The sequence below is a fragment of the Phyllostomus discolor genome, chromosome 2, assembly GCF_004126475.2.
Source record: "Phyllostomus discolor isolate MPI-MPIP mPhyDis1 chromosome 2, mPhyDis1.pri.v3, whole genome shotgun sequence".
In the NCBI taxonomy this organism is placed as follows: Eukaryota; Metazoa; Chordata; class Mammalia; order Chiroptera; family Phyllostomidae; genus Phyllostomus; species Phyllostomus discolor.
The window spans coordinates 151,095,283-151,111,907 of record NC_040904.2 but is presented as its reverse complement, the minus strand read 5'-3'; the positions used below and the strand labels follow the sequence as shown (position 1 = coordinate 151,111,907).

General features: G+C 41.1%; 1 protein-coding gene across 2 annotated transcripts; it reads left to right on the top strand.

Moving 5' to 3' along the window:
* On the top strand, window positions 1-15,888 carry SLC35E3 (solute carrier family 35 member E3). Of its 2 annotated transcripts, XM_028533184.2 has the most exons (5): window positions 1-633; window positions 1,508-1,618; window positions 5,382-5,540; window positions 9,574-9,656; window positions 13,308-15,888. In XM_028533184.2, exons 1-5 carry the CDS (start codon window positions 232-234, stop codon window positions 13,492-13,494), a joined length of 942 nt encoding a protein of 313 aa, XP_028388985.1. In that variant the 5' UTR covers window positions 1-231; the 3' UTR covers window positions 13,495-15,888. The 2 variants fall into 2 exon arrangements, with proteins under 2 accessions (XP_028388985.1, XP_028388986.1); XM_028533185.2 differs by lacking the exon at window positions 1,508-1,618 and having other exon boundaries at window positions 21-633.
* Window positions 15,889-16,625: the final 737 nt, after the last annotated feature.

Below are 16,625 nucleotides of genomic sequence, written 5' to 3'. Positions count from 1 at the left end.
CGTGTCAGGAGGCGGGGCGCAAGGGACGCTGCCGCGTAGTCGCCGACTCAATGGGCGGTGGCAGAGCATGTGTACGCTCCTGTTACTCGCCCGGGACCCTCTGCCGCGCCAGGAGCTGAAACTAGCGGTTGCACCGACACCGCAGCAGAGGAGGAGGAGGAGGGCAAGGACGGCCGGAGACAGGTCGGGCGTCCCTCTCCGAGGCTGAACGGCCTTGGCCTCGTGGGGGTCATGGCATCTCTGGTAGACCGAGTGCGGGGCAATGGGCGCATCGCCGCCGGGCTCCTGGTCAACCTGCTGGTGTCCATCTGCATCGTGTTCCTCAACAAATGGATCTATGTGCACCATGGCTTCCCTAACATGAGCCTGACCCTGGTGCACTTTGTGGTCACCTGGCTGGGCTTGTTCCTCTGCCAGAAGCTGAACATCTTTGCCCCCAAAAGTCTGCCGCCTTCTAAGCTCCTCCTCCTGGCTCTCAGCTTCTGTGGCTTCGTGGTCTTCACCAATCTTTCTCTGCAGAACAACACCATAGGCACCTATCAGCTGGCCAAGGCCATGACCACGCCGGTGATCATAGTTATCCAGACCCTCTGCTACAAGAAAACCATTTCTATCAAAATACAGCTCACGCTGGTGAGTAGCTTCAGCTTTGCAAGACGCACCTCCCGGACCGTCTTTTTCACCGGGAAATTTGAATGTTTAACCTTGCTGCATACTCCTTCCCATCATCTTAAAATCCACACTTGTGTCATCTGTGAGCATGTGAACTTCAGGCTTATTTGGGGGATATGGAAAAAAGCCACCCTGGCACTCCATTGGGTTCTTACCCCAAGAGTGTACTTGCGTGTTTTTAATAACTGCTGTTAGATAGCCTTTAATGCTGTGATCTGTAAGAAAAGAAAGCTATATTGGGTGGTGCAATTCAGTCTATCAGATTATCTGCAAAATCTCAAACTGAAAAAAGCCCACCTCCCCCAGGGGAACCAAACTGTATGATAAACTTTAAAGGTTTATGGTAAAATATGTTTCAGACTATGTCAGCAGTGACATTTTGTAGATGTTTCTGTATCTTTATGAGGATATAAACTAAAATAATTTTAGCAGTTAATAACTTACAATATTAAAGATCCAAATGCTTTCATTATATGTTTGTTTATATGTTGTTTAGCCACTAGTTTTGGGGTTCTTTTACTCCTGTGTCCATGTATGTGGTATTCATTTCTTGCAAAGTGTAGTGCATTGACTCATTACTTTACCCCAAATTTTAAATAGAATTAATTCTATCTTAAATACAATTAAATGAGAATTAAATAGTTATGTTCATTAAATGAACATAATTAGGACTATCATATTTAACTTTGAGGAAACAGGATTAACAGTGTTTTCAAACAGAAAAGAAAAAAAATTTATAGAGGTTCATTGTTTCCCAGTGATTTTTTAAAATTAACCCTGTAATGCCATACTCTTGAATTTAATCTGAACAACATTTACCTCTTTTTCTTTACAGATTCCTATAACTTTAGGTGTAATCCTAAATTCTTATTACGATGTGAAGTTTAATTTCCTTGGAATGGTGTTTGCTGCTCTTGGTGTTTTAGTTACATCCCTTTATCAAGTGGTTGGTAATTTTTTTTTCTTTATTTGCCTTTTTAGCAGAGTTCATAAATTTTGAAGCTGTATCCCAAGGTTTAGAAAATACAGTATAGAGACAATAAACTGTTAGGAAGAAAGCATAATTGACTAAATTGGCTGACTCAAGCTGAAGAGAAGAAAGGAGACAAACTTCATGCCCAGCAAATGCCTCCCTCCCTGTTTGTAAGTGTATAACACCCATGCTTAACAGTCTGAGTGTGGGGTGGTGTTACGATTTTTGGGGAAGTCTTCACAAAATGAGTAGTAAGACTTTTTACTTGAGAACTGAGTTCATTGGTTATGTTTGTCCTTTACTCTTCAATTATAACAGTATTGTGAAAGAGTGAGTACACTTTCAAAAATTTGGGTGGAAAAGGAATATTACAGATTTCTAAACCTTTGCCTTAAAAATATTCTGGTGTTACAACTTATACGTTGGCTTTGAATACTATGTCTATATGAATATTTTATATTTGTATAAAATGGGTATTTCACTTCTTGCACTAGCACAGTGCCTTGTCTATATAGCAGGCATTCATTAAAAATTTGTTCATAGATCCACTTACTTCATTACCATAAAATCTGGACAAGTATATATTTTGTGTTTTATATAGTTGGGAAAAGTAACTTGGTAGGGTACAGTGAAACAGTATTTTCTCTATACTGAAAACCTTGGACTGAAAATTCTGGGTGTGCCTGCATGGGGAAATTAGAGTCCAAATGTGTAACCAATTTTACTTTTTTTGCTAACATCTACTGGTTGTAAACTGAGACTTTCTTGTTAAGTGTTAGGAGTTTAATCATATAGCCTTAACATCTTAAACTTCATCATACTGATCATTTTAGAAACATTGTTATGTGAAAATTCTGAGGTTGAAGACCTATTTTAGTGGCAGAGAAGCAGTCTAAAAAAGACAGTGGCACGAGAGGATGGAGCACTCACTCACTCTTGCCTCTTGATTCCCAGACACTGTCTTTTATTGCAGAGAGTAATCGGAGGAAGCTCAGCTCTGAGCTTCAGGAAATTATATTTGGGTGTACTTCAGTGAATTTAAATTTTGTTACTAGTAAGTGAACATTCTTTTTTGCTAAATGAACTTTTTCTTTTCCAGTATGGATTAAATATTTATTAAATACGGCAAGAAATTTTATTTGTTGAACATGAGACTTTCTTGTATTCATTATATATAATTTAAATTCAGAGTACTCACTGTTCATGACAGTGTGACCATTTTTGTTCACACAAGTCTCAACACTGTTACAAATTAGATCAAAGGATTCTATATCCCTCAGGTAAATATTTGGAATGATATTGACCAATGAAGGATCATAGACTAGCAAACTCACAGAGTTCTCCATTATTAGCAAATGGTAAAAGTAATGTTACAAAATAAGTATATTCCACAAAAATTCATTTTAAAAAAAGTTGTATTTCCCATTGGATGCAGGTATAATTTCTAAGTTATGTCTGCAGGGCATTAAAAGGAGTTAAAACATGAGTGATCAGGTATTACAGTTAGTTGTAGAAAGAGTGTGGACTCATTCATTCAGTCAGCAGAGTCCTTCTGCTTCATGCTCAGGCTTGAGGTTACAAAGAGGAAAAGCAGCTACAGTCCAGTAGTGCAAAAACACATGTAAACAGCTAATCATAAGCAGGATAGCTCAGGGTATAAGGAAGTTCTGTGGTACACCAGGGAGGAAGTGTCACCCTACCAGAGGGTGGTGAGATAAGTCTTCCTGAAAAAGTTAGCAATTTAAATTGAAGGACGCACATGAATTTGCTTAGCATAGAAATATAGCAGAGGTCTTTCTTTGCATTGGTGTATGCAGCATTTTCGGAGAACTTGATTTGTTTGGTGAGACTAGAGTGGCATTCTGGAAGGGCAAGGCTTTGGGCTGGGTGAGACCAGATGGCAGAGTCTTAAACATCATGCTGGGGAAGTATGCTCTCCATCCTGCAGGCACCAGGAAAGGAGTGTAGACTTCGGTGGCAATGAAGAGTGAATGGGAGAGGGAAGAAAGGGTAACAGGCAGCGCAGTTAGGAAGCTCTCCGTGGTCCTAGGGGAAGACAGGAAGGCACTGACCAAGGACAGAGGTGGTGAAGCAGGTAAGGAAAAACACTCCGGAAACCTATTGGAGAAAGAATTCATGGGATTTGACTAAATGTGGGAGTGAGAAAAGTAAGGAGTCTGATCCTTGAAGGAGATTTTATCAATCACTGGAACAACACAGGAGAAATTAATTTGGGATGGAAGTAATGAGCTTGATTTTGAACAAGTCCCTATAGATTATCTCAGTGAAGATGGCCAGTAGACTGTTAAAGATGTGAGTTTAAGGATGCTCGAGCAAAGAGGTCAGAGCTATAGACGTCAGCGGATAGTAAAATAAGTCAGTTATGAGGATAATGAGGAAGGTCGGATATCTGCCTTAAAAATAGTAAGTGAAGGAAGAGGTGAGCGAGGAAACAGTGCACACCAGACGTCAAGTGCTCCCAAGGGAAATTGCAGATTGTGCAGAAATCTCCAGCAGGAGGAGGGTGGAGGGGAGCCCTTCAGGTGGGACTCTCGGAGGTGATGGTGCCCTTTGGGGGAGCAGTTTCCTTAGAGTGGTGGTGGGCAGAAGCCAGGCTGCACTGCAGGAAGGGAAGGCGGAGGCCCTGACTCACCACGACTCCAGGTGGTTCTGTGTCAGAGAAACGCAGCTGCCGGGTGAGGCCGCTAAAGGGGCAGAAGAGCAGGAGTACTCTCTGCATTCGTCTTGCTCACCGCGGTGCCCGAGGAGCCAGCAGCAGAAGAATCAATTCTTTGTCCTTCATATTGACAGAAGACCCTTGGTTAAGGCTGGTAGGAGCATGTGTCAGATTTCCTGTTCTTCTATTTCTGTCTTGGTGAATGTCTGTAGACTTGGAGTATGTGTAACAGGACACCCAGACCTACAGGAAAGAAAATTATGAAGGAGCAGTGATTCAAAGGCCTGGCTGTTCTTGCCAGATCTTATGCAAACAGTCCTTTTGAGCTTTCTTTAGACAGATTGGTGAAGCATTTTGAGGGCTGATGGGATTGGAGGCTTTGAGGTATTGGTTTTACTAGATGATATAGTTGTTTAGGGTTTGTGATCATCTGATTTGTTGAGGTGTATTGGTGGGAGATTACCCACAGAAAAGTCATCCATAAAGAGAAGAATTCCTTTTACCATTGACTGGGTTGTTTTAAGTGAATGAGAAGACCTCACATACCTTTCTAGCCACATACATTGGCAGCCACCTGGGACAACTGAGGTTCCTGTCAGTCTCTAACTAGGGTGCCCTGCCCCCCACCCAGTCTTTTGTGGGGGCGCATTTTTAGAAAGAAATGAAGTCTGAGACAGCATTTGTGTTCCTCCTAATGATTGGAATTTCCATTCCTGCCATATTTTCCTGAGATCTCTTATGCTTGTGGGCTCATGTATGCATGGACTTTCTCCATTTACTAGGACCAAGAGGGAAGAATGGATTTTTTTTCTCCGTCTTTATAACTCAGAAAACAACATATGATCAGGCATTGACGTTATAAAACTCCTTTCATCCAAAGTGCTTAAAGAACATTTGTACATATTGTTGGTAGCTGAAATCCTATAGAATAACTAGACATCTTCGCTTCCCCCAGCCCTGGGCCCCGCATTCCCACCTCTGTGGCTAGAATTGCATCTTTCCTTTAGTAAGCAATGCTGTTTGTTGTCTGCCTGACTGGTTTCATCTCCTGATTTTCAGTGGGTAGGAGCCAAACAGCATGAATTGCAAGTTAACTCAATGCAGCTGCTGTACTACCAGGCTCCGATGTCATCCGCCATGCTGCTGGTTGCTGTGCCCTTCTTTGAGCCCCTGTTTGAAGAAGGAGGCCTGTTTGGTCCCTGGTCAGTTTCTGCTCTGGTGAGTTCTAATTGTTTCAGTGTCAAGAAACAAAATAATATTAATCCCTCCATTGTTAATGCAGTTTGAACTTGCAGAGCACTATTTCAGATCTAGTCTCACAGTTAATACTCATAATTAGCCTGTAAGGGAGGCAGGGTAAGGGTTATTTTTTTTTTTAGATAAAGAAACTGAGGCACAGAAGGGTTAAGGGACTCACCTAAAGTCAGGCAGGTAGTCAGTGGCAAAACCAGGCCTAAAATTCAGGTCTGCTGATGCCCGGTTACTGCTCCGACCATTCCAAGCTACAGCTCACAAATAATTTGGGCATTTATTTTCACTTTACTTTTTTACAATAAAAATACAGGCTTACATATTTTGTTTTGTTTTGGGGTTTATTTCCTTCTTTCTTCTTAAAGAAGTCCCATTAACATTTCTTGTAACGCTGGTTTGATGGTAACAAACTCCTTTAGCTTTTTCTCTTCTGGGAAGCTCTTTATTTCTCCAGTTTTAAGTGAGAGCCTTGAAGGATAGAGTAATCTTTTTTTAAAAAGATTTTATTTATTTATTTTTAGAGAGGGAAGGGAGGAAGAAAGAGAGAGAGAGAGAAACATCAGTGTGCGGTTGCTGAGGGTCATGGCCTGCAACCCAGGCATGTACCCTGACTGGAAATCTAACCTGCAACACTTTGGTTCTCAGCCCGCGCTCAATCCACTGAGCTATGCCAGCCAGGCGGATAGACTAATCTTGATTGTAGCTCTTTGCTTTTCGTCACTTTGAATATTGGGTGCCAATCTCTTCTGGCCTGTAGTGTTTCTGTTGAAAAATCAGCTGACAGTCTTATGGTAGCTCCCTTTTCTAGGTAACTGTCTCTCCTGGTGCTCAATTTTGTTTTAATAATATAAATAGTACATGGTCATTGTAGAGATTTTGAACATACATAAAAATATAAAGAAAGTGACGGCCTCCCAGAATCCTGACAAACTAAGACAATCACCTTTATCATTTTTGAGATTCTTTCATGGATCTCTTTTTCAGATACACAGATCCATGCATGCATGTGGTTTGTATGTATGTATAATTTTATTTACATGGAGCATTATTGTATATGCTGTTTTTATCATGGGTTCCTTTTCCCCAGCCCTCCTACTCCCACACATTTCCACATCTCATTACCCCTTCCCTGCCCTTTAAAGTCAGTCATGTCAGCATTTTAGTGTTTGTTCTTCCGTATTCTCTTCATGGTGCACATGCCCATATACCAACATAGATGACACACATGTGAATATAGACATAAGGTAAACAGTTGATTCTGTTAGAAAAATGGGATCATATCACATGATTTTCTGTATCTGGCTTTTCTCACTTAATATCTCATGAAAGTCTTTTTATGTCATTCTTTTCAATGCCTGTATATATAAATACTAGTTCTGGTTCTTGACCACTATGACCAGTGTTGCAATAAGCATTCTGTATGTGTGTCCTCATGAACCAGTACTTTTTTCTGTGAAGTAGAATCCTAAGAATGGAATTGCCAGATCAAAGGGCTATGTACTTTGGGGACATTTTAAGATACAAAGTGTAATCCCCAACATAGGGAAGGAATGTCTGCTTCCCGTAACCGTAACCTTTGGAACACAGTCAGTGGGGATGTCTTTTCTGTTGCTGGTAATTTATCAAACTTACATAGCTCTTGGTCTGTTCTAGGCACTGTTCTAAGTGCTTTGCAAATATTAACTTACTTAATCCCAATAACAGCTTCATTGTGTGGATACATACTATTCTCCCTGTACTTAGACAAGGACAGGGAGAGTTAAGTAGCTGACTGAAGATCCCACAGCTAGCAGGCAGAGCTGGAGGTGGGACCCACGCATTCTGGCCGTGAGGTCCATATCCTCAGACACCCCACTGTGCTGCCTGTGAGCAGGCCGATAGCTGTTTCAAGTTCACATGCTTTGACATAAGCCCTTTTTTCCAAAGTAGAAACCACCGGGCCAACTGTTAGATGATATTTCCTCTAATTTTACAAAGTTATAGTTATCTTGGTTGTCCGGTTTTCAAACCATTGCAGCTTAGACGCCTTACTTAAATTGGAAAGGGGAGAAGTTTTTTGTGAAAAAGGTGAGCAGCAGAAAGCTCATTAAAAAAAAATCAAAGAAACTTAGTGCCCAGCTGTCTGAGGCCATTTAAATAAGGGAAAGTCCCTTTAATATCCCTAGGGGGCATCATTGTCTCAAAGTAGAGCTTGTAATTGTATTTGTAATGCTAAGTCATCAAGAAATTTGGTATGTAATATTCTGTGAACTCAAAATTAGTAATATATTTCTAGAAACAATTTAAAATTTTTTTAATTTTTCTTTTATTTTTTATTTATTTTAGAGAGAGGAAGGGAGGGAGAAATGGAGGGAGAGAAACACCGATGTGAAAGAGAAACATCGGTTGCCTCTCGTACACACCCCAACCAGGGAGTGAACCCACAACCCAGGCATGTGCCCGACCGGGAATAGAACCGGTGACCTTTCACTTTGCAGAACGATACCCAACCAACTGAGCCACACTGGCCAGGGCTGTAAACAGTTTTTAAAAATCTTTAAGGAGCAAGTTTCTTTTCGTTGAACATTTAATGGGCCTGACTTTTATAAAACAAATGACATGTTACTCTTTTCACCTAAATAGGACACAACTCCAACTTGTAACTGCACTGATCCAAAAACCGATAAAACTCACATGGGACAGAAAGAATCTTGAAATGTGACTTATCGATCTCTTTAGAATTTAAACTTATCATTAATTCAGATCATAGCTAATATTTTATCTTAACTCTCACTTTAGAGGTAGAAAATGACATCATAACTTTTTAGATAATAATTGTGAGGTGGGTTTGAATAGAGTGTGGCGTGTGTATACCGTGGTGCAGCCCACTTTGTCACCCCGTCCTCGGCCAGGTCGTCTTATTCACTGTCCGTGTGCCCACCCAGTGTTCTCATGCCTCCGTGCTTTGGCCCGTAGTTCCCTCTGCTTGGAATCCTACCCCCTCCTTTTCCTTTAATGTTTACATTTGAAATCCAAAGACTTTTTTCACTATCCCAGCCCAAAATGACATGCCCTGCCTAGACATTCATATAGAACTTATTGTTTGTTTGCCTGTAAATGAAGGAGTTCATTTTCCTTTATTGCCTGAGCCAGAAATCTTGCATTGCACTCTCACTTTCGTGTGTTGAGAGGTAGTGTAACCGAGCGGGTTAGGAGCAGGGACTCCAGAACCAGATTGCTCGGTTTTAATCTCCGCCCTGCCACTTCCTGGCTGTGTGATCTCGGGCAAGTCACTCTGCTTCACTGTGCTCTGTTTTCTCATCTGTAAAGTGAGATAGTATGTACTACCTCATGGTGCTTGTGAGGATTAAATAAAGTAATATATGGAAAGCTTTAGAACAATCCTTGGTACATAATAAATACTATGGAAGTGTTAGTTGTGATTATCATGACTTTGATTATGTCTGTAAGTGGTATCTAAGCTCTTCGAGGGCAAGAACATGTCGTGTTCCTCACGTGGCGTGGCCTGCTTTTGTAGATATCCAATGACTACGCATTGATTCAATTTAAATAAGAACAAATATGGGAAATTCAATAGAAGAAAGATCTTGAAGGATATATGCTAAGATATTAATAGTGGTGGGTGGTTGAGATTATAGGAAGTTCTTATATTCTGTTTGCTTATCTTTATTTTCTGATTTTTCTATAATGAACATGTGTTTTATTTAAAAAGTAGTTTTTCTTCAGATAAATAAGAAAAGTAAAACTGGAAATGCACATTCAGAGGCAGGATATTATTGGGGAATTTTTCTTTGAGTTTTGTAGACAAAATTACATTTCAGAATATTATTTATTCTGCCCTTGAACTCTCAAATTTTGTTGTCTTTCAAATTGATTCTTTTTAAAATCTTGTTCCTAATGGTCGATATTCGAGTTTTTAGAAATGCCTAATGAAATGTATTTGTACTTGATGATTGTACTGATTGAATCTGCGTTAACGATTCTTTTGGTTCACTCATAGATCATGGTGCTGCTGTCTGGAGTAACAGCTTTCATGGTGAACTTGTCGATTTACTGGATCATTGGGAACACTTCACCAGTCACGTATCCTTTTCCTGATGGCTTACGAATGCATGGTCTTTCATATTTTCTAAAAGTCCATCACATCAATTCCTTGAGTCTCACAATTACTACTGCATGGCCTAAATTAAGTAGAGTGAGCTATTTTTAATATTTAGTCATCTCATTCCACACTAGAGTCTATAAAAATTTGAAGACATATGAACTTGGAAAGAATTAGCTTTTTATATCATGAACCTTTTTGAATTTTTTAAGTCATAGATGGTCATCTTCCTTATCAGAATGAACATAGAGAACCATTCCTTGCACATAGTGGGGTCTGATGAATATTTGTAGAGTGAATAATGGGATGGGTGCTTGGGTTGTCAGTCAGTTCTCAGTTATCTATATTAATAGACGTGTGGTTATCCACACAGCAGATGATCAGACCTCTGAAATTGACCTAAGTGACCTCCGAATTTTAGGATGTTTTTGTACTTACGTGAATGTGGGTGTGCCTGTTTTTCTCAGTATTACTTCACAAAATGAAGTCATACGATGAAGGCCTGAATCAAACTCAAGTGCCTGTTCTTAACATTCTGCTCATCATTCTGTTTCTCTTCTCATTTCACTTTGCTCCACTCTTAGGCAAATGCAGAGAATGGATTTCTGCAAGTCAGAGAGGTAGTTCAGCAGTGTGATGTCATAGGGTTCTGATTTATACAAATGAGTGAACACTGATGTCATCAAAGGATAAGAATGCAGCATATTTGACAACTATCAACAAATAACAATAATAATAGTTTTTTTAAAAGAATAACACTTAATATTTATTTTGTGCCAGGCACTCTTTGAATCACCTGGTATATTAGGCATTTAATCCCCACAGCAGCTCTGCGAGGAACACTTTATTACTTTACTTTCCAGAGGAGGAAACAGAGGTGCAGAGAGTTTGAATAACTCAAGGTCGTGCAGCTGAGAAGGGTTGTATCCAGATTTCAAACCATGCAGTCTGATCCCAAAACTTCTGCATCATGCTGCCAAGTCAGGGCATCCGAGTGTGTACCCTTACTAACATTGATCCATTCAACAGACACTGAAAATGCAATATAAACTGTTCATTGACTTAGTACTTACATATTGAATATCTACTATATGTCAAACACTGGAGATCTAGTGAAATAGACAAAAATCTTTGCTCTCACAGGCTTAAACAGACTATAAACAAAAAAAAATAGATAATATACGTATTAGCATTAGATAGTGCCAATTGCCAAGGAGAAAAAAATAAAGCAGGGAAGAGGATATGAAATGTTGGGGACAGAGTTGAAATTTTAGGGAGAGAAGGCAGGAAGGCCTCTCTATAAGAAGAGGACTTTTGAGTAAAGATCCAAAGAAAAAGAGGTTACTCCAAGCAGATCGGGGTGGACAGCATTCCGGGTGGGTGAGGGAAGGGTGGGTGACGGGCCCTGGGGGACCGCAGGGAGCCAGTGTGGTTGGAGCAGAGCGCCGAGGGTGGGAGGCCATGGGCTCTGAGTGCCGACAGGGGGCCGGTGGAGCAGAGCCCTCACATAAGGGTGATTGATGACTCCGGGTGAGCAGGGAAACCATTGGAGTTTCGAGCAGAGAAATGGTGTGATTTTACTTATGTCCTAATAAGGTCACTCCAGTCTACTATGTTAAGAGCTTTCCCAAATCCATGCAATTGACATTTTTGGCCAGACAATTCTTTGTTGCAGGGCCCTGTCCTGTACTTTGTAGTATGTTCAGCAGCATCCCTCGCCTCCACCCATTAGATCCAGTAGCTCTCCCGTTCCCCAATCATGAGAACCAACAGTGTGTCTAGATCTTGCCCAGGTGGCAAAGTAAACCCTGTTTGAGAACCACTGGACTGAATGAGGCAAGGCAGGAAGGGAAACCGTCAAGAGGCCATTGTACTATTCTAATTTAGAAATAATGGTGATTTGGAACCAGGATGGTAGCAGCAGACATAGTGAGAAGGGATTGGATTCTGGATATATTTTCAAGTAGAGCCAACAGGTTTTGCTGACAAATTGGTTGTGGAGAATACGAGAGGGCAACTCAGATGGTTTTTGCCTGAGCACCTGGGAGAATGGAGTTGCCATCAGCGGGGGTGGGATGGCCCTGAGGCTGAGGTTTAGGGGTGGGGAGGAAGAGCACGTGCTCAGTTTTGGGTGACAAGTCTGAGAGCTCAGGGTCTCAGCTGGGGCAGTCCTGAGAGAGTCAGTGGTGCGTAGGTATTGAAAGCAGAGAGACTGGTTGAAATAGCTAAGCGAACAAGTAGAAGAAAAGAGGCCTAAGATTGAGTCCTGGGTCATTCAGTGTTTGGAGATCGGACAGGTGAGAGGAGCCAGGCAGAAGAGGCAGGAAAGCAGCAATCAGACAGAAAGGAGGGAGAGTGGCACAGGAGCCCAGGGTAGGGGAATACCACTGCCGGGCCAGGTGTGAGAAGACTGGTCATAGATGAAGGGGTGTCACAAGGTGTGGGTGCTGGTGGTTTTGACAGGAGGTTTCAAAGTGTTGAAGTGAAAGTTTAACTGGAATGGTAGAAATTTAAAGAGAATTGTACATACCAATTATAGACTGCTCCTTTTCTCAATTGACGAAAGGATTCACTCTAGCATTTCTTTACATGTGCCTTCCTTGTGGTGTAAATATCTTTAACACATCATGAGCTACTTGAAAGAGGCTGAGGAGTAAAGAAATGCCGGAGTGTTAGAGCCAGTGCACTTGAAGATAGCTCACAATTGAAAATAAAGCACTTTTGATTATGGTTCTATTGAACATCCTTGGGAAGATCCTCTGTCTCTCAGGAAATCACCTCCGTCAAGTCAGCCAAGCTCAGGTCCCCGTTACAGAGCCCTTGCTTTCCTGCCCAGGAGGCTCTTTCAGGCTGCGCAGTCGGCCTCAGAGCCGAGGAAAGAGCCCAGGCTTTGCATCAGGCAGATCCAGGTACGCATGCCCACTCTGCCTCTCTACCTGTGAGCTCAGCCCTGACTCTCATCAGTTATGAAATGGGGGAAATAGTACCTACAATGTTGGTTGTTACGAGTGTTTGAGAGAATATGTGTCAAGCACCTGGCAGATGTTTATTAGGCATAAATACTGGTATTGATAACTATTATTAGAGCTGATACACGTGGTGCTTAGTGCTGGCGTGTCATTGGTGCACACTATTACTTTCTCCCCCTTCCTCCTTCCCTCCTAAACGTAAGCATACTAGGTGTGCTTACCTTGAGTCAGCTCTCTGGTGCCTTACACATCTCACCTCACCTGCCAAGGGGAATTATTATTAGAATTGGCAGTCAAAACAGAACCATACATTGCTTTGCAAAGTATCTTCCCTGTACCTCGCTCTGAACTCCTTTCCCTGCCTTATATTGTAGCTCCTTTCTTCTTCTTTGGAGAGACCAGTGGGGAGACTTGAAGCAGTCTCCTGTCACTTATTACTTGCTAAAACCTACCTGTGGAAAGTGGGATTGACCCAGTGCTTCACTGCAGTTCCTGTTGTTCTTTACGTTGGGGGAGGAGACCCTGCCATTCCGTCAGTGCGTCTTGCAGCTCTTTCCAGCCCCGGGGAGCCATAGCTGTGTGTGTGCGTGTGTGCACATGCATTGTGAGTATGAAAATAACATCTGACTCGTTACTTCTTTTTATCCTTATCCAAAACCTCAGCTATAACATGTTCGGACACTTCAAGTTCTGCATTACTCTGTTTGGCGGCTATGTTTTATTTAAGGACCCGCTGTCAGTTAACCAGGGTCTTGGCATGCTGTGTACATTATTCGGCATTCTCGCCTATACCCATTTTAAACTCAGTGAACAGGAAGGAAGTAAGAGTAAACTGGTACAACGACCTTAATTGGGTTTTTTGTGGAGAAGAGAAAGTCACCCCAAGAAGATTATGAAATGTGAAATGTACAAGTTGCTTTCAAAGAAGGAAAAAAATTACATTGCAAAATTTATTGAATGATGGTTTACAAGAAGTAACACAAAGGAAATTTTATTTATAAATAATGACTTTTTTAGTGTACCTTTTTTTTTTTCAAAAACTTAATTCATGCTTCTTTTCAAAGATGATGATGGTATGAATTATATAGGATGGTTTGTTTATACCAAATGAAGTACATAAAATTAAAGTTCCATAGTGACTAAGGACTTCATATCACTGAACTACAAATGTGTCAAGGCTTTAAGTGTTCAGACTGTTCAAAAAAGGACACAGAAGATTCCTCTACCTACTGGTAGGGTGGTCCTCAGTGTGAACTCTATTATGATTTCAGTCAGCATTCAAGTCAGAATTTAAATCTAGCATTGCTATCTTAGTTGGTTTAGTAAAACTTCCTGCTTATTTCATTTCTAGAAAGTGAAATATAATTTATAGAAAGCAAAGTGTAGTACAAAAGGCCATAAAACAAAATCTAATTCCAAAAGTAACATTCTTCTAATGGAAAATTGACGTCAGAAATGATGCAGCCCCGACTGGTGTGGTTCAGTGGGTGGGGTGACTGGGACGTCCCACACACTGGAAGGTTGCAGGCTTGATTCCCAGTCAGGACACATGCCAGTTGGGGGCGTGCGAGAGGCATGATCCATGTTTCTCTCCCGTTCTTTCTCCCTCCTTTCCCCTCTCTCGAAAAATAAAGAAAAATAAAATCTTTTAAGATTTTTCTATAAAAAAGAAGTTGTATGTTATCCAAAAAAGCTAAGTTTTTGAGGGGACTCTCAGTGAATTCTAGAAACTACATTTAGTTAAAAAACAAATTAACTCCACATTCAAATGTCCCAAAGGAAAGACTATAGATGAAATAAGGTTTCTCATTATCTTGGTAACTGTTCTCCTGGCCTCTTTGAGCCCATGCTGGTAATTTCTAGTTCCCCATCTCTGCTCTTACTCCCGCCGCCCACCCCTGCCCCATTTGAGGCACCCGTGGAGCCTTCTCTGGCGCTGAGGACTTGGAGTGAACTGTGTCCAGCCACCCTAAGGCTGAGGAAGATTCTTACACAACAAGTCATGGCAAATGCTGTCCAAACACTGAGCAGAAACTTGGTGAAAATGTTAGGAAAGATTTGAAAGAGAAGTAGAAAGATGGTTAATAATTAACTACTTCTATGAATTTTGAAAGGAATAATTTTTTTTTAAGTTAGTGTATAGGGGGAACATATGAGTCCCACCTAAGGAAATAAATAGTACCACATATTTAATTGCAAAATTTATTTCTGCCTTCCAACTTCTTGACGTTAGAGCTTCAAAAGCAGTTGCCAATAACCTCTCATAAATTAGACAAACCCTCTTGTAATAAATAATTCTTTTTCTAAATATTATTTTTAAATTTTAAATGAGAAAACAACTTTTAAGAGGATGAAGAGCCATGTGGATTTTGTAGGATTTTTTTCCCTGACCTATTTGAAATGAAAGCCTCCGAGAAAATCTATTTTGACAGTATTTTGTATTGGTCACTCTGTTGTATGATTAATATGTGTCATTTTCTATTTGTGTTTTAAATATTCTTTGGTTCTTCTCAGTTTCCGAAAGTATATTTTGTTGTGCTAAGAAGTACAAGACGATTTATTTGTCTTACAGATGGGCCTCAGGCATTGTTTGTCTACAGCATTCTCTGTGTGTGTCTAAATGAACATGTAATTATTTCCCCAAAGCTGGAGAAAAGTATTTCAACACAGTGAGAATTATGTGACTTCTGTGTGCCAACAGCTGAGTTAATTTGTGCCATGTACAAATGCTCATTGACTGTAAATACCACTTAGGGGGTGGGTTAGAATAAGGGACTGATATCAGTAGGAAGGCAGTGAGAAAGTTGGAACAAGACAGGGTGGGATACATATACATGTATATATGTATATATGTATGTATGTGAATAAAATACGTGCTGCTGGAACTAGAGGCTGACAAACCTACTTGGCCCTGAAGACAGCTTCCCAGGGAAAAGGAAATTCCTGGAGGAGAACATGCCGGATGACCGGTACCTGCCACAGCAACCAGCCCAGTGCCTGGAGGAGCTGCACTTGCTGCAGGTGGAGCCGCACTCGTTTTTCACCCTATGCTAAATGACTGGACTTCAGTGTTTACCTGTTACAAATAAAGAGACCCTGATGTTTTTACTTCCATACTGTGTGGGGACCAGTGGAAAAACGGTAGCATCTCTGTGTACGTGCAGTGGGAAACGCTGGCCTGTCCAGCTCCCAAATATGTGGAATCCAGTGAAACAAAATCCTCGTTTCCTTTTTAAAATATCAGGAAAACGAAATCTCTCTCTGAAATGAACCAAGCTTTCTTCTGTTTCATTTTTTAAAATACTCTTTCAACATTGCTGTATGTAAGTCATTAGTCACCTTTGTAAAAGATTTAAGAGCAGCAGCATTAATCCATCATGCCACGTGGACCCCAGTGGTCAGTAGTCAGGGGAACGAGTGTGCAGGATGGTCAGACTTGAAAGTCTGATAAAGAGCATGGAGGTCAGGTGTATTAGGCATATCCTGTTCTGCGTTTCTGTTTCCAGACTGGAACTGGGTTATGCTTGCTAACATTAGGAATACAGTAATTTCACTCACCAGCAGAGGCTTACTGTATGTGTGTTACATGCCAGGTGCAGTGCTAGGCACTGTGCCAAGACAATCCTGTGTTTCCAAGAGACATGTGTCTAACAGAAAAGATAGACATTTTTTTAAAGATTTTATTTATTTATTTTTAGAGAGGGAAGGGAGGGAGAGAGGGAGAGAGAAACATCAATGTGCGGTTGCTGGGGGTCATGGCCTGCAACCCAGGCATGTACCCTGACTGGGAATCGAACCTGCAACACTTTGGTTCGCAGCCCATGCTCAATCCACTGAGCTACGCCAGCCAGGAGATAGACATTAATTAAATAAAAACAAAGTAAGTTTATTATGCTAAAAGGAAGATGGTTGCCTGCAAACCAAATTCAGTTCTCAAGGCACATGCTTGGGTTGTGGGCCAGGAAGGGGGTGTGCAAGAGG

What these genes read in the sequence shown, in the direction of transcription:
- SLC35E3 (XM_028533184.2), top strand. Translation starts at nt 232, where the DNA reads ATGGCATCTCTGGTAGACCGAGTGCGGGGCAATGGGCGCATCGCCGCC. An exon ending in TCAAAATACAGCTCACGCTG is followed by an intron (nt 634 to 1,507) that starts GTGAGTAGCTTC and finishes TTTTCTTTACAG; the next exon opens with ATTCCTATAACTTTAGGTGT. An exon ending in CCTGGTCAGTTTCTGCTCTG is followed by an intron (nt 5,541 to 9,573) that starts GTGAGTTCTAAT and finishes GTTCACTCATAG; the next exon opens with ATCATGGTGCTGCTGTCTGG.